A 21,350-nucleotide genomic window follows, 5' to 3' on the forward strand; every position below is an offset into this window, starting at 1 on the left:
CCTTTGGGGAGTCCATCCCGTCTTGTCCTGCCCACTCACCCCTCTGCTCAAGGCCCATGTCCGCTTCCCTCTGAGGTCACTGAGCAGCGATCCTGCCCACACTGTCCCTTGACTGTTTCCATCAGGGCTGAGTCCCACGGTTGGATTCCGTGAACGTGTCTAAAGGTGAACTTACCACTTTCTCCTTAAATGTCTTATTTTCCTCCACGGCAGGAATCCTTATCACCGCGGTTGCGATCCTTGGAGTCACTTTTGTGTAATTTCTCTTCACATCTCTCCATATTTATTGTACCAAATGCCTTTTTATTTCACATACTGTTTCTTAAGTTCCGTTGTTTCTGCACCATTTACACCTTGTTGCTGCCACACTGAAGTTTCCCTTCCCACCAGTCCAGCCCACGTGCAGTCTTAGATTACTCTTTCTGAAATGTTTTCTCCTGATCCAGATGGTTAGGGACTAGTTCTTTCAGCTCCACTTCCTCTCCGACTAACTTTTGTTCCAACACTTCTCCATCCTGTGAATCCGTTAAACCGATCTCATCCACACACACATACTTACTCCTTCTCCCCCTCAGCCGTTCTTTATTCATCCAATACGTTTATTTTTAATTGCTGTAAGGCGCTCATTTTCTTTCTCCATGGATGCTGCACACCACCCTCTCCCTGTCTGGTAACGAGGACCCTCACCACAGTTGCTCGTGTTTTTGAGGGCTTCCCGGGTCTGAGACTCTGGCCAAGCGTTTAAACCTTCACTCCTCATCGTAAGCCTCTGAGTCCGAGACGGTTATTAGACCCATTTCATAGATGAGGAAGGGGAGCTTGGGGAGGGAAAGAGCACATCTCTGACCTGCCGTGCTCCCTTTAAGACGAGATACGCAGAGCAAGAAGCGTAGACTTGGGGCCTGAGTTTAGTTTTGTCTCCGTCACCTCCTCGCTGGGAGCACCCAGGGAGTGGGTGAGTCTGTGGGCCTGGGAGCCTTCCTTATCAGAAGGGGACTAATCAGATAACTGGGGTCAGGCCCGGCCACAGAGCATTTGGCAAATACTTTCTTTTCTTTTCTTCCCCTTCAGTCTCACCTCTTCTTCCATCCACAGCCTTAGGCGAACACCTCAAACCCTCACAGCCCCGTTGCCTATGTTTCCGTAGCAATTTTAATTTGCCCAGCTTACTCTGTGACGTATTTCGGGCCTGCCTTCAGTCAGGTACGCCGATGCTGCCCTCTTGGTTGGGTTCTAAGAGCAGGCACTGTGCGCTTTAATTCCTGTCTCTCATCACGCTCCAAGTAATGATGGGTACAGAATGGATGCTCCGTTTTTCCTTCCTACTTGAAGATGTGCTCCAGAGATGCCGCCTGATGCCGTGATGCCCAAGGCCGTCCGTCACTAACGCCTCTCCCCTCTTCTCCCCCCGCAGCCTGTGCGTTCCGGTACAATGGGCTCTCCTTCGTCTACCTCATCTACCTTCTGCTCATCCCCCTGTTCTCAGAACCAACCAAAGCCACCATGCAAGGTAAGAGACCTTTGCTCCTTTGTACCACAGCTGAGTGTGTCTGGGGGCTCCCCGGGGGCTGTCGTTATCTGATGGGAGAGATGCCAGTCCAGTGGGGAGCAGGGTCACACGTCTCAGCAGTAGAGCTGTGTGGCACTTGGTGGTGACATGTTCTTGTCACTCACACAGCTGTCTTCCCCGTACAGGTTCCCTGGCAGGCCTGTATTTGTAGGTTTGCAGACAGTCTGGAAGGGTTTGGCTGAGTCAGAGCAACTCTGTGTGCTGTCATTAAAATGAGGCAGACAGGGTGATAACAGTGGCACAGATTTGTGTATTCTGTCTGCTGGGGAGAAGGAGGTGGCAGGCAGAGAAGGGGTCTCTGAGCCCCGGAGCAGGAGACCTGGGGAGGAAGCTGGGTGCGGTCGTGGCTCCTTCACGTGTCAGCTGAGAGCTGTCACGTGTGCCTCCATCAAGTACAGAAAGGGAGAGGTCCGAGTTCTCGTTTCTCAAACGTGTGCCTGCAGACCTTTAGATCCCTCCCCCATTGCTCTCCAAGCACCTGAAGGCACGGAAAGAAATAGTGCCTCTGTTTCCCGAGGCTCTGATGAGGAAGCCTGGTCTGGCTGGTACATTTACACATTTGAAGTTCTTCCACAAAGATAGAGGTTAAACCACACTGAGTTAACTTAATTAATTGTTTTTCAAAACAATGCCATTACAAGAAATAAGGACTGTGCCCAGTGCCTTAGTGAGTGTGATGGCCGTATGTTTACAGGAAGGGATGGAAAGTTGGGTTTGACCTGGGGATGGCCATGGCTCCGGGTTGCCAGCTCACGGTGCTGACTCTTCAGGAAAAGCAGTACAGACTTGGTATAAATAGAGCATAAAATCATGACTTTATCCCTCCCATTCTCCCCCTGACTATTACATTGATTGTGGGTCTTTTGATCATTCATCCTAATGGTTAGGACTGCAGATGCTATGTTGATTTTCCTGCCTTAGGAAGAATCTAAATAATAGCACTTCTAAGTCACTTAAATCCTTAATACACAAAATTAAGAAGGGCTAGAGAAATGTGAGTCTATACAAATCCTCATCAAACCAAAAATATGCTGTTTAGGGGACCCCACCCACTCCAGCCTCATTCCTAGAGTCCAACATAAGCAAAGATGTTTAAACAGAGTAGCTTCTGGCCTCAGAACCAAATTGATAACATACATAATAGGTGACTCCTATTTCATGGCTGGGAGCTCATGTTTTAAAGAAAGAAGGTTTCATACATATTTAGCATTAAGTGCTTTAAAAATGAGTACCTGTTTGTACTCCGTTAAATGATCTATTGCTTTTCTATCAGGGTGTCCCCTTGTTTTACCTGGAAACCAGGTCAGTGGGATTCCCCTTCATACTTAATGTGATGACGCCTGGCTTTGCCTTCTTCCCAAACTACCCAGCCCTGCTCTGCCCAGTGGTCTCTGTAGGGGTGATGGTGGCCTGGAATGTGCTAAGCCGCACATCCTCTGTACTACAGCTGAGTGTGTCTGGGGGCCTCAAACTCTTCCTAAGGCAGGAAAATCAACATAGCATCTGCAGTCCTAACCATTAGGATGAATGATCAAAAGACCCACAATCAATGTAATAGTCAGGGGGAGAATGGGAGGGATAAAGTCATGATTTTATGCTCTATTTATACCAAGTCTGTACTGCTTTTCCTGAAGAGTCAGCACCGTGAGCTGGCAACCCGGAACCATGGCCATCCCCACGTCAAACCTTGTGTGTCCTTGTGTGTGTGACAGTGGCCCGTTGTCTGTGCCTGGAGCACAGGGAGTCACACGGTCAGGAAACTCATAGGTGAAATGTGAAATCAGAGGCAAAGAGCAGCTCCTGTGTGTGGGGAGAAATATCCCGAGTCACCAAAGTGTCACAAGGTCAGAGCACAGACAGCATCACTGTGCCCAGGTGTCTGCCTGTCCCCTCCCAGGTGCTGAGAGACCAACAGCTCAAGGGGAGCCCACAGGCATCTTTCCAGTCGGTACCTGGGGGCAGGGCTGGGATTGTGTGTCCTGTCCTTCCGTCCTTCCTGAGGGGCGTGGCTGAGACCTCATAACCTCATTTATTTGCTGTGTCTGAAAACGCACAGGGACTCGAGGGAGGGAGGCCCCCAAATGACTTCTGTGAACATGTAGGACTCCCCATCCGGTGTTTCCACATCTGTGAGTCGAGGCACCCAGGCCAGGCGTTTCTTGTGGGGTCCTGGGCTTGGGCCATGTGGTCCAGGATGATGCCTGTGTGGTGTCCGTGCAGACGGTGATGGGCCTGGAAGGGTGATGGCTGTGTGGCTTTGCAGGGGGCCTTGGGAGTCACACACACTCGGCCTTTCAAGTTCCTGTTGATACTCATTTCTCACAAACAGGAAAGTCCAGTGTCACCTGGGAGAACCCAACGGCATCCGCTCTGCCTGGCGGTGTAGGGCCTCTGCCACACACGCACACACACGTACACACTTGTGCACACGCACACACACGCACACACTTGTTCACACGCACACACACGCACACACAGTCGCAGGCATGCACACCTGGGGCCCGGAGGAGAGGCACCTTGAATCTGCCGTCAGTCAGTGTGCAATTCCTCCCTCTCTTCTTTCTCCTTGGATTTCTCAGCAAGAGTCAGATGTTGGTGTAGTGCATCCCACAGTGCCCAGGGGGTCTCAGCGAAGCCCCTCTCCCTGGGCTGGGAGTCTCTCCACCCAGGCAGCTCTCTCGGCTCCTGGGATGCTCTCCTTGGCCCCTTGGCCTTCCAGGGTCTCACCCGAGGCTGAGCCAAAGCCCCACTTTGATACATTTATTCACTGAGTCCCTTCTTTTTTTTTTTTTTTTTGGTACATGGGCCTCTCACCGTCGTGGCCTCTCCTGCTGTGGAGCACAGGCTCCGGACGCGCAGGCTCAGTGGCCATGGCTCACGGGCCCAGCAACTCCGCGGCATGTGGGATCCTCCCGGACCGGGGCACGAACCCGTATCCCCTGCATCGGCAGGCGGACTCCCAACCACTGCGCCACCAGGGAAGCCCTCACTGAGTCCCTTCTAACGCACCCCCTTGAAGATGGGTAGGATTTTGCTGTTTTGTTTACTGCTGCATTTCCAGGACACGAGGCAGCATCTGGTGTGTAGCAGGCAGTCAGTACATATTTATGGAATGAATGAATGAACGCATTCATTTCTAGAGTCTAGAGCTCTGGGAGCATTTAGGAATGCGGCCCTAGTCCTCTGCTTCCCTCAACCTCCACGAGAGCAAATGTCACAGAACAGTTCATCACCTACACCTGTCTGTCCTCTGGGGACAGAAGCTCGGGGCAGGGGGATAGGCTATGGGAGTTTGCTATTTGAGATTTATTGGGGATCAGGGAATATGAGTAATTGAAGAAATCAAAATGTTCTATGCTTTTCCTTACAACGTTAGGCCTTTTATTTCAGCATGTGATACTGTAGGAAGGGCAGGAAATCTTTGCTTGCTGTTCAGTTAGCAGTGTGCTTTGCATTTAAATTGAGACTTCACTCCATTAAATAGGAACTAATATATAATTAACTTCAGGTAGTCCGAATATTCCAGGTTGATGAGATATTAAGTTCTTTAACCAGACGCATGTTAGGTTCCCTATACCTTCTGTGTAGTGAGTACCCCCATCGGCCAGTATGGTGGGAGGGTTGGTATTTTCTTTGGATGAAATGTAAGTGGTAAAACGTACGAGATGTGGAAGAAGTCCATATACTGTATAAACTCATTACACACTGGCTCATGACAATATGACTGTTATTTTGAGGTACAACATTATTACTTTGAACGTCAGAGATTTAGAAATCTCAATCTCATAGCTAGTCCTAAGCTCAAGATTTTTCCTTGTGCTCTTTAGATATCAGCTAAGAATTGTGTGATTTCCAGCCTTTCTTGTTAAATAATATTTATATTAAGTAACCAATTACTAGAGAGCCAGTGGCAATGCCTACTAAGTATGTATTATTATTTACAGGCATCAATTAATTTAATTCCTACAATGACCTTTTGAGGGAGCTGCTATTATTATTAAAAACTATTATCAGAAATCCTCACGTTACAGACAAAGCCTGAGATCGGGCAGCGTAAGAACAAGCCCCAGGACACGGGTGCTGTGTGGGTGGCCACGCTTTTAACCACTGTGTTGTCTGACTCATGCCCAGGATGGAACACCATTCTCAGGATCTGCAAGGGTGGAGGGAAACCCACTCGCTTAATAAATACTTGTTGGCTGATAGATTACCAGGCCCTGGGCACAAGCGTCTGGAGAGATAATATGGGTGTGTTTAAAGGAGACATTTTCATTTGCATCAGTGCAGATTGATGACATACGTATATGTTATATAGAAAATACATCTTATTAAGTGTGATTGTTTATTTCTTTCAACAAATGTTCATTGAAAGACGGCCCTTCACGGAACACTATGTTTGGGTTTGTGGAGGATAAAAATGAGAAGAAAACATGGTTCTTCACTGGCATGGCCTCCCAAACATGCTGGCTCTTATGTATTTCATTGAATGGTAGCTCTTTCAAAGAGGTTGTCTTTGGAAGCCATAGATGTATTCCAGTGATTCTGTCTCAAATGAGTCCTCTGCAGTTGCCTTTAGAGTTTGCCTTAAACAGGCTCAATGGTGGCAAACCATTGTCCTTTTAAGGAGGGTCTGATCTCACAGTATTTGGAGTCAAGTTTGATGAGGGAAAAACTGTTGATGAAATCAGTCATGTCAATTTTAGAAAAGAAAAAGACAAAACCCAGAGTATTTAGTATAAAACAAAGTGTCTGAAGGTGACTCATGATTGGTGAGGAGGTTTAAGATTTATTGGCATGAGAGCACCATGGTTGATACACATGAATGATGAACACATGGAACATCTTTCCATGATGGGTTTGTGTGGATAGACGAGATCTAGGATATCAGGCAAAATGAGATGTGGAGGCGAGACGGCAACATCCTGAAGGAGGTGTTGATTAGCTCGATCCACCGGGGAATCTTGACCACAAGAGTCAGGCTGCGCCTACCTGGCCCAGACCAGAGGCTCAGAGGGAGTATCTGCAGAGATCCGTGAACTGGGGGTGCTAATAGCATGTCACATTTCCTATGTGCCAGGAACTGTTGTAAGCACTCCCTGTGTGCTAACTCATTTAATTAGAGGTTAGCAAAATCATGCATTGAAAAGGCAGGACCCCCTCCATTCTGGAATGAAAAAAAAAACCCACTGGGTTATAAATCCACTTAACCAACTAGGAACATTGCACAGTGAGGGGCTGGTGTGGGTGCTTCCTCCTCCTACCAAGGAGATTAGTGAGACTTAGTCACATTCGGACCGGTCTAGACTCCTGATCTCCTGGTCTCACCTCCCACCTCACCAGCCCTTCCACGGGTCAGAGGGTGCCTTCCTCATAAAGCTGGGATAGGCTGCTCCATTCCCTGCACCTGACCATACTTTATTAGATTTTGATTTTGTAAATGCTCAGAGTCCCAAGTCTTTTTCAGTTGGTTGCAACAGAAAGTTTTACATCCTTGCGTGCACTTTGGATAAACGACAGCTCTAACTTTATCAATAAAGTGTCCGGGGTCTGGGGTGAGAGACACACATCTGGCTACAGTGTGAAACCTGGGATTTGCTGGAAATCGCTTGCTTGGTCCTGCCTGCAGCTTGTCTTTGTTCATGTGCCCTCCTGCAGGCTGGGGTGGGTAAGAGGATCTTCTCCATTCTTTTTGGGAGAGAGTCATTTACTTATTGGGGGCTGCTTGAAAAGGAATTCTCCAAACGTCAAGACTACAACACTTGCTGGGCAATATTAGCTGTTGACCTACAGCAAAGATATCTTAGAAGCATCATCATCTAATCAGTTCACACGTGAAATGTTTATGTCACACACACACACACACACACACACACACACACGCCAAAGGAGCAGAGGTGAGTGTTGTCTAAGGAGGGTAATTATTTCTAACAGCAAAGCTGTCTTCTAGGCCAAGGACCCATACTCACTGGGAGCCTTCTCTGAAATCGGATGACATTAGGAGAACAGAACTCCCAGTGGTGGAGGAAAGGGAAGGGCTTTGGGTGCTGGGTGGGTCTTTCTTAATTTCAGTCTCCCTGTTCGGTTACAAAGGCCAGGTCCTCCCGGAGCAGGTGAAACACAGATGTGGGTCCAGCCCTCGGCTGAGGCGGTCAGGTTGCCAAAGGAAAACAAAAGGGCGAAACTTTCAGGATTTGCCCTCCAAATATTTTTCAATACGGGGTTTCATGAAGAAGATTTTCTCCTCCCTGTTAGGAAAGGAGTGGGTCTCTGAAATATCTTTTTTTTCTAATAACTTTGCTCTGTTATTTTGAGCAAGGTAGCAATTCCTTTTCTGCATTTGCTTGTGTTTATACTCAAAAGTTATTAAGAAGGTAGTTTTTCTCATTATTGGGATCTCTTTCAACATTTGGGAGGGGGTGGAATTAGGGGTGGTAATGGAGAGGCTTCATTGTGCTTTGAGGACAATTGTGAGCAAGTGAGATTTTAGCAGGTCAAGTTCACTTTTGTAAACTGTTGCCAAAGTTATTCCAAGATGATAGGGAAGAATATTTTCTCGTCATCTCTGAACAGGAGTCCTAGTTTAAGAGGAAATTGTAATCATCATGGAGTAGAGTGTGTGTGTGTGTATGTGTGTGTAAAATAATCACCAGAGGGCCTTGCCCTGAGGTTCTGACCCAGGATACACTTGACCAGAATCACTAAAGACTCCCTGAGAAAAGAAAAATGATGTTCCATTTGCCGACATGAAGAGGCAAAGAGGTCTGTAACTTGTAAAGTCGTTGTTTAGACGTCAGAGAGGAAATAGTAGCAGATATTTTAAACTGCTTGCATCTGGTTTTTGTTGAAAACACTGTTAGTCTTTATACCATTAGGCTTATTATTACTATGGTTTATTATGTCATCATAAAGCAAAAGGCAAGGAAATATTTAATTGAACAAATTATTTGGGGTAGGTGTTTTATTACCAATATCAGCTCATGACCAAACAGAATGCTACCAAAATGATTAGATGCTTGTTTCTTGAATTATGAATAAATTAGTGATAGGTCTTTTAGGTTACTTTATCTGTCCTTTTGAAGGGGAGGTGGTTGTTTTGGATTTGGTAAAGACTATTCAGTGACACAGAAGAACTTTGAGGCAACACATATAATTCTCAGCTCAGGAAACATTGGGTCATATTATTATATGACTAAGGAGAGATTTTCACAAGTCCTAAACTTAGTGCTTTATCTGGCTGTGATAAACCATATCTGCAGTGTGGCTTCACCTGTTATTTAGATGCTGTCTGTCATGACAGGGAAGGGGGTCACCTCGACTGGATGTCAGTTTGCTGATTCATGCTTCAAATCACTTTTCTTTTGTTTACTCACTTGATAAACATTTACTTGTGCCTGGTCAACGCTGTCCTCGGTAGTTGGACGCTGTACAGTGAATGGCACAGTCTCTCTGGCCCCAGGATGTGAATTAACAGCACGATTGTGGGCAGGTTCCTTCGGTTCTCAGAGTCCTGCTTTCCTCCTGTGTTGAGTCCTGGTGCTGGTCTTGATCAGAACCTTAAGACATCTGTCAGTGGGATCAAGTTCATGGACACACCTCCCTGTGCTCTGTGCTGAACAATGGTTAAAGAGCCCAGAGAAGGAGATCATCACTCTTCTCTTACTTTAAAAATTTATTTTCCCTTTGAAAGGGTTCAACTGATTTGATTTGCTTCTGTGTGTATTTGAAGTTAATTTATTGCAGTTTTGATGTTGACTTCCTTCAAAGTCTGGACGAGACTAATTTCTGATGGATTCACTTGTTAGAGTCTAGGCTTTACTTCGTGGGTAACTGTTTCTCTCAAACAGACCCACGTGTATTTGCACAGATTCATACAAAAGAACCCTTTGAGATGACAGCTTACATTTAGCTTTCAAATGGTGCGAATTATTCATTAGAAGAAAAATAAGTAGATAACACATGCTTGCTCTTTGCTGGGCAGCTCCCCCAAGCTTTCTAGACAGTAACTCCCTGAGTCCTTCTAACACTCTTGTGAGATAGGAATTCATATTGTTTATATTTTACAAACAAAGAAGCTGAGAAACACACAGAGGTTCATGAATAATTCCTGAAATGAACATTTAAAAAATGTGATCCAATGAGTGAAAGCTTCTAATGTAAATAATTCAGTTACCGACCGAGGCATTTCCCACCTTTGACTGGTTTTATTATAAAATTAATACAGAGTGAAAATAAGTGGAGGATTTTGCATGTAATCCAGCTGCCTTATGACAATATAAGTGGACAATTATTGTACTTTAAACCACCTTTTAGGATATTTGCTCAGCATTAAGCAGAGAAGCGAATCCCAATGATAATTTTTTTTCTGAATGTTTAAAAATTATTCATTTATTATGTATTAACTAAAAGACCATTCACATTTCTTGATCTCATTCAATAGGTTATATTGTATAATATTGATACACAATATGTGTTTGATTTCTTTTGTTCACTGAATGAGCATCACTGCGCATTTGTAGTGGGTGGCTGGCTGGGTGCTGGTGCCCCCGGTGACCATGACACTGGTCCTTGTGAACGCCCAGCTCACCGTTTAGCACACCCCCTCCCTCCATTCTCCTCATCCCCTCTCCTTCCTTCCTCCTTTCCATTCTCACTCCATTTATTTTTTAAATTAGTTTTGCCTAAATATATATCCTGCCTTTCAAGTTGCCAATACTCTGTGCACTTAAGGAATATTTGGGGAAGGCCACTCTCCACCTCCTCTGCTGACCTGGCGCCCATGATGCTGGTGACACAGGGTGGGCTGGCCTGGAGCCCCGCCCAGAGCCCCAGACCTGCAGGAGGACGGCCTGGAGTCCGGGCATGTGTGTGTCCTGGAGTGGCTCTTCTTCTTTGTCCCCCTGCAGCCTGGCCACCCATGACCAGGGTTACAGGGTCCATTGGCAACTGGGTGCAAAGGACGGTTCTTCTCCATCATATTGGGTTCCTTTGGATCTAACGGCCTCTGCAAGAGGAAAATTGCTCTTCTAAGGTTCAGGGGCGCCTGGCAAGTTGGTGCTGCCGCCTGGGTGGGGATGTCCCCCTGCCCCACAGCGGATCTGAGCTGCTCTGCCCAGACCCCTGCCCCCAACACACAGACACACAGACACACACACACACACACACCCTCCTCTTTAGGATCAAGGTGTTGATTCACTCCATTGTTTGGCACGATGGTGGCCAAGGGCTCACGGCCCTGTCCGTCCATCTCTGAGAACCGTCCCAAGCTGAGAGGGTCTCTCCAGGTGGTAGATGTGGCCCCCATTTTGATGACTGGTTATGGTGGGGTCTCCTTGCCTTGTTCTGGGACAGTCCTGCTGTCTCAGCTCTGGAGCTTCCTGTGGGGTCGTCTGAGCCTCTGCCATCACCGAGTTGCACCCCAGCCTCTCCCTCTCCCCGGCCTTGCTGCCCTCCCTCCCTCCACAGTCTGTATCCCTGGCCCGAGTGGGTCATCTAAGACCTGCTGACACAGGGCCCTGGCCAGGAGGGCCCGTGAAGGCTGGATTTTGGCCCCTGTTGTGCTGACCAAAAAAACAGGATTGTGTGCTTCTACGGGAAGGGGTCCCTACTCCAGTACAGGATTGTGTGCTTCCAGGGGAAGGCATCCCATGGGTGGGGGAAGCTAGCAGTGGCCCTGCAAAAAAAAAAAGGGGGAGGAGAAAGCACATTTTAGAGCAACACACAGTTTTCCTGAAGATGAGCCCCATTTACTTAACATGATCCTGTCAGTTCCCCTCCTAACTTCCTCAGCGTTCTTGAGAAGTGCGCTGAGTGATTACCCGGCAGCCATTAGTCTGTAAGGTTCCGGCCTCAGCCTCCCCAGAGGGACCTGACCATGCAGAGGCTGCAAAGATCCATCACTGCTCCTCTCAGTTGAGAGGCAGAAAGCGAGCAGAGGAAGCGGCTAATAGCAAGGCCAGGTCTGGACGGCGGAGTGATGGGCACCGAAGCCGCAGGACCAGCGTCTTCCGGTCACGGAGGCCTTACCGCCTGCCTCTGCTGTTCCTTTGTTCCACAGTTACTCGCTAGCAGACTGCGTGATAGGTGAGGATTAATTATCTGTTTGCTGCCAGGCTCATTCAACGGCCAGCTTATTGAAAGGCATGATCATGCATGCTGGTCGCCGCTGGCTGCTTGTTCATGGAAACAAGTGTTGGGCAAACACTCGTTCATCTGATGAGCTGACAATGGTGATGGGGGCTGGTGGGCTGCACCTGTCTTTAAGTAGCAGTGACGGGCTCTGTCATTCAACCAGATGCTGCTCATCAAATATTCAGCAGCCAGAGCTTTTACAAAGGCCTTTCATCGGCTCATGTACAAGCAGAAGGGAGAAAGGAGGCCAAGCTTCTGAAAGCTGGGCTGGGCTAGGCTTTTTTGTTTGGAAATGGGGCAGCGACTAGTTGGAAGGAGGGATGATTAGAGAATAGTTACCCGGGGAATTTAAACATATTTGTGGTCCGGAGTTTTGCTGTTTTTTGGATTTTGTGTGTAACACCCTAACAGAATCTCAATGAATGAGTCCCCTGCATTAATTCCTGGGATACTGTCACAGAAAAATAGACTTACACTGAGTGGGGGACAGGATGAAGTATTGATTGATTCATTCATTCACTCATTCATGTGACAAATATTTATGAGGCATTTATTCTTTGCAAATAATATGTTAAGAACTGGTAATACAACAGAAAGCAAAAGTAAACAACATAGCTCTATAATCCAGAAATTTACTCTCCATTTGGTAATACTAAAGGATAAGTTTAACTTTTCAGACTACATTCTAAAGTCTAAATACAGTTGACCCTCATCACTGGCAGATTCTGTATTTGTGAATTAAATTTATTTGTGACCCCAAAATAATAATGGTCACACAGCTTTCATGGTCATTGTCAGACCCAAGCAGAGCGGCAGGGGATTGGAGTTGCTGGCCACTCACGTGCAACCGAGGAAGGTCAAGGCGAGGCTCTCCTTCTGGGTTCAACTCAGACTGTGAACAAGTGTCCTGTTTGCAGTCTAACTAGTGCCATGTGTACCACGTTTCTGTTCTTTGTGTTGGTGATGTTGCTGTTTAAAATGGCCCCAAGCGTAGTGCTAAGTGCTGTCCTGTGCTTCTAAGTGCAAGAAGGCTGAACATGTGATCCTGCAATCCCACTCCTGGGTGTAGAACCGGAAAAGATGAAAACTCTAATTTGACAAGATATATGCACCCCTGTGTTCATAGAAGCACTACTTACAATAGCCAAGACATGAAGCAACCTAAGTATTCATCGACAGATGAATGGGTAAAGAAGATGTGGTATATGTATATGATGGCATACTACTCAGCCATAAAAAGGATGAAATAATGCCATTTGCAGCAACATGGATGGGCCTAGAGATTATCATACTAAGTAAAGTAAGTCAGAGAGAGACAAATATATAATATCACTTATATGTGGAATCTAAAAATGAATTTATTTACAAAACAGAAACAGATTCACAGACATAGAAAGCAAACTTATGGTTACCTAAGGGGAAAGGTGGGGGATAAATTAGGAGTTTGGGATGAACATATACACCCTACTATACATAAAACAGATAAACAACAAGGACTTACTGTAGGGCACAGGGAACTCTACTCAATATCTTGTAATAACCTATAATGGAAAAGAATATCTATCTATCTATCTATCTATATCAATATATAACTGAATCACTGCTGTACTGCTGAAACTAACACAACATTGTAAATAAATTATGCTTCAATTTTTAAAAAAATAAAAAAAAAGAAGGCTGGGATGTGCCTTATGGAGAAAGTACGTTTATCAGAGAGACCATGTTCAAGCAGGGGTCACAGTGCTGTTGGCCATGAGTTCACTGTTGATGAATCTATTGAATAAGGTGTCTTTAAACAGGTTATGTATTGATCGGCTGATGAAAATGTTGTACCCAGAGGCTCCCAGGAACCTACTGTATTTCCCCGTACTATCCCATTCAGTGTTCAGGGCAGTGTCATAGAGCATCACTACTGCAAATAACAAGAGTTAACTGTATACGTTTTGCACTAGAATTTGGGGCTTAGGGTTCTAGTGGCATAGAGCTTGAAGTAGGAGAGGAGAACTGTCATAGTGTTTGCAAGGGGTTTCCTAAAATTGTGGCTAGAATTTTCTTTAAGGTGAGTTATATTAAGACATCTTGGACAATTGTGTGGGTGAGGAGAGCCTCTGTAAAGTTGTCACAACTTCTTTGGTGAAGTGTTCTCTATATTTGATTTGCAATTAGCTGTGTTTTTTCTGCATTTATTTCTTAAAGGCCTAGAATTTTAAACCTGGGACACAGATCTACCTCTGGATGTGCTGGGTGTTAGTGTCCTTACAGGAATGGTGCAGAGGAGGGCTGTGGAAGAAGCTTGCACTTTTTAAGCTTTCAGTGTTTAAATGACTCATTAATGTAATAATAATGCTATTTATTTTCACATTTCACAAAGACCTTTTAGTTTGATTATTTCTTATAATACTCACAATATCCTAAGAGATAGTATTTTCCCACCTTACAAACGAGGAAGAGGTTTAGGTTAATTTGCCAGATGTTTGTCAGATTTTATATATATATATATATATATATATATATATATATAAAACATATAATTATACATATGTGTATATATATAACTGTCTCCTACATTTTTGTATCCCCAATTATGGCTCTAATGTATCCTAATTATGAAAGCCATGAAAGGATTGTTATCAGAACTCTTGGATAACATCAGTACCAACATATTGATGAGACAGTTTTCACTTACAATAGGATTATGAAAAAAATCTGTAAGCTCTGTGTTTACTTCAGGAAGTATATATAGTTTGGAAGAAAGTGGATACTTTTTCCCCATGAATTTCATGAATTTTTCTTATTCTCAAGTCTTGTTTAACCTATAGATTTGTTCTCTCTCTCTCCCAACCTCTCTCCTACACAGAGACAAAACCTCTCTGACAAAATGACAATCAAATTATTTACAGTCCATACATACATATGTCTATGTAATAATTGTGATTACTGGAAAAAGTAAAGTGTGGCCAAATTAAATTTGAATTTCAGATAAGTAACAAATAATTTTTTTGTATAATTTTGTCCCCAATTACATGGAACATACTTATTAAAAATTCAATTATTCATTTTTTTGAGATTCAAATTTAACTGGATGTCCTGCATTTTTATTTGCTAAAATCTGGCAGCCCTAATAATAATCATACTTGTGTGTGTGTCAGGAAGGAGCTATTCGCCACCTTTTCAGATGAGATCGGGTGCATTCAGGGTGTATGGCCGTAGATGCCCCACCTTTTCAAGTCACCATTTGCTTGGCTCAGTTTGGGCTCCAGGAGACAAGCATTTCTAAACTCTGCTTTTCAGTTTCATGCAAAATGTTGATCTACCCTATCAGCTATTCATTCAGACAAATATGGGATGATAACAGCAAAACATATTGGAAATGGGATCAGGCTGGACTTCGAGTTAGCTGATTAAACTTGTCTCTAGTATATGCCCCTCTTATGCCAAAGCATTTTTCGCTCAACTGTTTTGGGGTTAGAGCCAGTGTGCTGATAAAACTGAAACCAAAAGTTATCAGCAGAAGAATACACTAAAGTATTTTCTGTGTCTTATTTAACTATACATTTGATTCAACTTAGCAGGTTGGTTGTGGTCCCTGAGTCACTAGCTCGAGGTTCCTAGTGATGGTTTACAATGCACGGCAACTGCTGTGGGTTTTATTTCCTGCATCCCTTTCCTGCCTCCCAAAGAGTGTGACACTGCAGTGACGCCCCATCAAACACACCCATCCAGACTGGTCTGAATGAACACACATGTTATAACTCTTGGGGGCGATGGTTACACGGTGACCCGTACTGCCTTCCTCCTGTGGGACAGTGTATTTCCTGGAGAGAACATTTGGCCTTTAAGGGGTAGTGTGAAATAGATGTATGGACAGGGGATGCTCGCCTACCAGGAGCTCGGCATATGGCCCTCTTGACCAGGACAGTGGGGACATGGTTAAAATGGGTGCCTAGACACTCTTTCTGCTCAGTTCCAGGTATAAGTTTTGATGTAGCTGCATTTTGCACAAAGTGTCAATATAGATAGTGCCTGCACAGATGTCACTGTCGGAGAATGAGGTGAAGATGAAATAAGTAGATGAGTTCCTTACAGGATGTTTTACTCAGTTTTCCAAATTATATAACATTTATATTTTTTACAAGTGGTATTCAAGCAACAATAATTTGTACTGTTTTCCCACGTTAAGAAGATCCATACAATTGACAGAGCGGGAAAATGAACAAATTTAGTCTAAACACAAAAAGACCACAGATGCGGGGCGATAATACTGGAAAATAAACAATGAAGAAATCACGGTTTCCTCCAGTTCGAACTATTTAGTTAAAAACCCACTGACCTTTAGAAACAATGAGAGTGAGTGTCTGGAATGCAGGATGGGTTCTATGTGCTGTTTTGCTCTGAAATCACATCTCTGTCCCTCCCTGGGCTGAGGGCCACGCTGCGCAGTACGCCCCTCCTCTGATCTGTGCGGGCCTTTCACAGCTCCTGGGCTTGGTCTGCAATTATTCTTTCTCCTCCTTTCTGGAGCCTTGTGATTGAATTTGGCGAGCGTGTGAGTAGTGTGGCATCATCTGATCTCCAAGTGTCCACGTGTACCTGCACCTCACCGTTCAGGGTCCCCCCTGGCCAGTCACCCCAGGGGCAGTGATGAGAGTAGTTTAATTGAAGACAGGCCATTCAGTGGTTCAGGATTTTTTTTTTTTTTTTTTTGCGGTACGCGGGCCTCTCACTGTTGTGGCCTCTCCCTTTGCGGAGCACAGGCTCTGGATGCGCAGGCTCAGCAGCCATGGCTCACGGGCCCAGCTGCTCCACCGCATTTGGGATCCTCCCGGACCGGGGCACGAACCCATGTCCCCTGCATTGGCAGGCGGACTCTCAACCACTGCGCCACCAGGGAAGCCCGGTTCAGAATTTTTTTTTCCAGTTTTCCCACCTGCCATGGACCATCCAAATACCAACACCAGACTCCTCCTCCTTGTCCTCACACCTTCAGAAGACACCCCAAGTTCTAGGCTGTGTAATGTGACCCGTCCAGAGACAAGGTTCCGTTTCCACCAGAGGGAGCTGCTTTCTCCAAAACAGCTCCAACTGTGGCATTTCAAGGCCTTTTAGACAGTTTCCACTCACCCCATTTACTTGGCCTCATTTATACTTTTTTTTTCCTAGAAAAATGAAGATAAGTTAAAGTAACCCTTTATTGTGAGTACTGTTGGAGTTTAAGTTATGAAAAGACAAGAATTTGGGGGAAAGGAGGCTGATGGGATCCAATTTCATGAAAATCAAACGTACTGGAGAGGAAAGCAGCACTAGTGCAAGAACTTAATGATGAGACCAGAATACACTCTTCACCCTGACGGCGAGGTTCATTGTGGGGGTGGGGCCAAAGCGTGGGAGAAAAGATTTCAGAAAGGGAAGTGCCCTACCATAAGTATAAAGTCAGAGGGTAACCCTTATATAAGTACATAGATAATATTGGACTATGCATTTTCTGTATGGATGATACAGTCCTGAACTTTACAGAGCATCCCAAGCCAAGTCCTTTCATGCTGTCGTTCAGGAATGGCAGCAAAACATCCACTTAGGCACCTAATTGTACCACAGACACCTGATATAGTTATTCTGTCAATAGTGATGATGACAGTTATGTTCTCGTTATATTCTCAGTATACCCGTTACCTCTGAGGTCCTTACTGGAGATTTGCCAAGTTAGGACCCAGGATACAAAGAAATGTAAATGAACCAATGTCTCTAAACTCAAGGAGTTTCCAATCTAATTCTGAGATTATACTTGGAAATCTGAGCCAATGTATGAGTGTAACATCATGTCAGTAATAGGAATAACAGCACAAATAACTAAAGTTTGCTACTATGTAAATAATATGTATAAACGTATATCGTATGTTATATAACTAAAGAGAATGGGAGGAGCATTTACCAAAAGCTCTGATTTTAGTTAGGCGTCATTAATACGCAGCCCGTCTTTGAGGCAACGTCTGGCCAACAACTCTGTATTTTTGTTTTTTTTAATTTGTTATTTATGGCTGTGTTGGGTCTTTGTTTCTCTGCCAGGGCTTTCCCTAGTTGTGGCAAGCGGGGGCCACTCTTCATCGCGGTGCGCGGGCCTCTCACTATTGCGGCCTCTCTTGTTGAGGAGCACAGGCTCCAGACGCGCAGGCTCAGTAATTGTGGCTCATGGGCCCAGCCGCTCCGCAGCATGTGGGATCTTCCCGGACCGGGGCACGAACCTGTGTCCCCTGCATTGGCAGGCAGACTCTCAACCACTGCGCCACGAGGGAAGCCCCTCTGTATGTTTTTTGAGACTTCTGAAATGTGCAGGTGGGACCATGTCACCTGTGACCTTCTGAGCTCAGTTTATCTGAAGCTGTTCTGACTTGTACAGCTCTCAGTTAAAGGGTGCGCGTCTGTTTGTGCGTCTGGAGTGGGCAGGGGGGATGCGGAGGTTAATGCAGCTGTATTTCCTGTTCGTAATAAAGCATCAGGAAGCGATATCCTTGGGGGAATCTTAACATATCAAGCGCTTTAGCATGTTTTTACTAATTTTTGATCCTGGTGGTGGTGACGGAAAGGGGAAGAAAACGTGTGTGTGCATGTGTGGGAGTGTGTTCGTGTGCATTTTAAATGGATCCAACTCAAGAAGGGGGTTACATAGGTCCAGGGGATGAGAAGAAAGGGGAGAATGAGTTAGGAGAATTCACAGGGTTTGCCTGAATATTTGCAAGGAGAGAATACTGTAAAATAAAGCCACAACGTGGGGCATCACAGAAACCTTCCCCAAAGCAGCCTGGTTTTCAAGAACTCTGTTAAAATGTTTCTCTACCATATTCTGGAACTTGGCACTGCTTTTTTCCCTCTTTCTGCCTATAGAACGTTTCATTTGTCGGGAAGAAGTCCAGTCAGTGCCCGGGTGTTAAATTCTTCAGAGCGTGTGCTCCTGCCACCTAATCATTGCCCAGCACAGCTCTGCCACCGGGCTGCGTGTGTGCAGACCGCACCTTGTTCTTTATGACTCTTAAGTGTCCGAGTGTATTTCCTTCCCGCCCCCCCCCCTTTTTTTTACAACTTTATTAGAGTATAATTGCTACACAATGATGTATTAGTTTCTGCTTTATAACAAAGTGAATCAGTTATACATATACATCTGTTCCCATATCCCTTCCCTCTCACCCTCCCTATCCCACCCCTCGAGGCGGTCACAAAGCACTGAGCTGATCTCCCTGTGTTGGGGAAGGGTAAGCTGTGACAAAGCGAGAGAGAGGCATGGACATATATACACTACCAAACGTAAGGTAGATAGCTAGTGGGAAGCCGCCCCCTTTCTTTCCCCTCCTCCCTTCCCTCTTCCTTTCTGTTTTTTTTTTTAAATATCTTTATTGGAGTATAATTGCTTTACAATGGTGTGTTAGTTTCTGCTTTACAACAAAGTGAATCAGTTATACATATACATATGTTCCCATATCTCTTCCCTCTTTTCATCCTCACTGTGGAATCCTACAGACAGTGTGAATTTTGTTAGGACCAATTTTGTAAATCAGTCATGCTGTAGGCAATGCCCTTGGGTCCCTTATTTTGTGTAAGGAACCATCAGATACGTATCTGTGGAAACATGGAAAAAATTGGAAAAATTAATCATTGCCGTTTATAATTTCTTTTTTAATTTAATTTTTCTTTTATACTTATACAGTTGATTCACTATGTGTTAGTTTCAGGTGTACACATTGATTCAGTTACACCTATGCATATATCCATTCTTTTTCAGATTCTTTTCCCATATAGATTATTACAGAATATTGAGTAGAGTTCCCTGTGCTATATAGCAGGTCCTTGTTGATTATCTGTTTTATATATAGCACTGCATGTTTGTCAATCCCAGTCCCCCAAGTTATCCTCTCCCCCACCTTTCCCCTTTGGTAACCATAAATTAGTTTCTGAAGTCTATAATTTCTAAAAGCATCATATGTGATCTCATTTGTCTGTCTCAACTATACCTATGGGTTGCATGGAGCTCATTTCATTTCTTTTCTTTTGCATTTTACCAATGAATAAATTGAATTGAAGAGAAGTTGCATAATTCATCAAAAGCCACCAAGTAAGAAGTGGCAGAGCCAACAGAGGAGAATTCCACAGTTTGGAATCTGATTCAGGGCTCTTCCCTAACTACCGTGCTGCTTGATTGGCTACAGTGCCATGCCTCCCCCAGAGGTGTGACCTGTCCTCACGCAGGAAGTTTGCATTCAGGGAACCGTATCCCAGAGCTCATGGGTGTTGAAAAATGGTGGGGGGAAAGGAGAACTGGGATTGGACCTAAAACTTTTGGAGTGAATGGAGAGTCTTAAATAAGGGCCTTGGCTTACACTTGCCAGGGGAATGGTTACCTTTTAATTTCCTGTCATTGAATAAGTTTGGGTTAAAAATTAGGGAAAGAAAATACACCTTAGAAATAATACTGCTCCGCTCAGCAGTTTGAAGGCTTGTGGCTCTTCTTTGCAAGTAATTTACATTATCCAAATATAATATGATGAATTCTGTGTGAATAGGTGGTATGATTTTGATGGCTATGTTATTTTATAGTAATTCTGGTGACTGGGATCTGGAGAAGAAGAAATTTATACAGAAGCTAAGATGCTAAAGTAGTGTTAAGGTGTGCTGAGGACCTCTTACAGTATTTGAGCCAGTGAAAACCGTGTGATACTGTCCATCGTATTCTTACTTCTCACCCAGTTTTATTTATTTATTTATTTTGTAAATTTAAATATAGCTGATTTACAATATTTTTGGTGTACAGAAAAGTGATCCAGTTATATATATATATATTCAGATTATTTTCCATTATAGGTTATTGCAGGATATTGAATATAGTTTCTTGTGCTATACAATAGGACCTTTTTATTTATTTTATATATAGTAGTGTGTATCTGTTCTGTTAATCCCAAATTCCTAATTTATCCCCTCTCCCCTTTCCCCTTTGGTAACTTCTGTGTGAGTTTGTAAATAAGTTCATTTGTATCATTTTTTTAGATTCCACATGTAAGCCATATCATATGATATTTGTCTTTCTCTGTCTGACTTCACTTAGTATGATAATCTCTAGGTCCATCCATGTTGCTGCAAATGGCATTATTTCATTCTCTTTTATGGCTGAACAATATTCCATTGTATATATGTATCACATCTTCTTTATCCATTCCTCTGTCGATAGACATTTAGGTTGCTTGCATATCTTGGCTATTGTAAATAATGCTGCTATGGATATTGGAGTGCATGTACCTTTTTGAATTATGGTTTTCATCTTTCCAGATATATGCCCAGGAGTGGGATTGCTGGATCATATGGTAGCTCTGTTTTTAGATTTTAAGGAACCTCCGTCCTGTTTTCCATAGTGGCTGCACCAATTTATATTCCCACCAACAGTGTAGGAGGGTTCCCTTTTTTCCACACCCTCTCCAGCATTTATTATTTATAGACTTTTAAATGATGGCCATTCTGACTGGTGTGAGGTGATACCTCACTGTAATTTTGATTTGCATTTCTCCAATGATTAGTGATATTGAGCATCTTTTCATGTGCCTGTTGGCCACCTGTATGTCTTATTTGGAGAAATGTCTATTTACGTCCTCTGCCCATGTTTTGATTGTTTTTT

The 21,350-nt window shown here is 44.3% G+C and overlaps 1 protein-coding gene across 4 annotated transcripts in view; it reads left to right on the plus strand.

The window, feature by feature from the left end:
- The window catches only part of PIEZO2 (piezo type mechanosensitive ion channel component 2), a gene marked incomplete at its 5' end in the record, with an annotated part of 336,195 nt that overhangs the window by 58,277 nt on the left and 256,568 nt on the right, over positions 1 to 21,350 (plus strand). For all 4 annotated transcript variants that reach the window (XM_082640709.1, XM_082640711.1, XM_082640710.1 and 1 more), the window contains one exon: positions 1,415 to 1,510. In XM_082640709.1, coding sequence (XP_082496835.1) covers positions 1,415 to 1,510 — 96 coding nt within the window. The remainder of the gene's footprint in view (positions 1 to 1,414; positions 1,511 to 21,350) is intronic.

This window comes from Mesoplodon mirus (assembly GCF_964341445.2).
Source record: "Mesoplodon mirus genome assembly, chromosome: 13".
NCBI lineage: Eukaryota > Metazoa > Chordata > Mammalia > Artiodactyla > Ziphiidae > Mesoplodon > Mesoplodon mirus.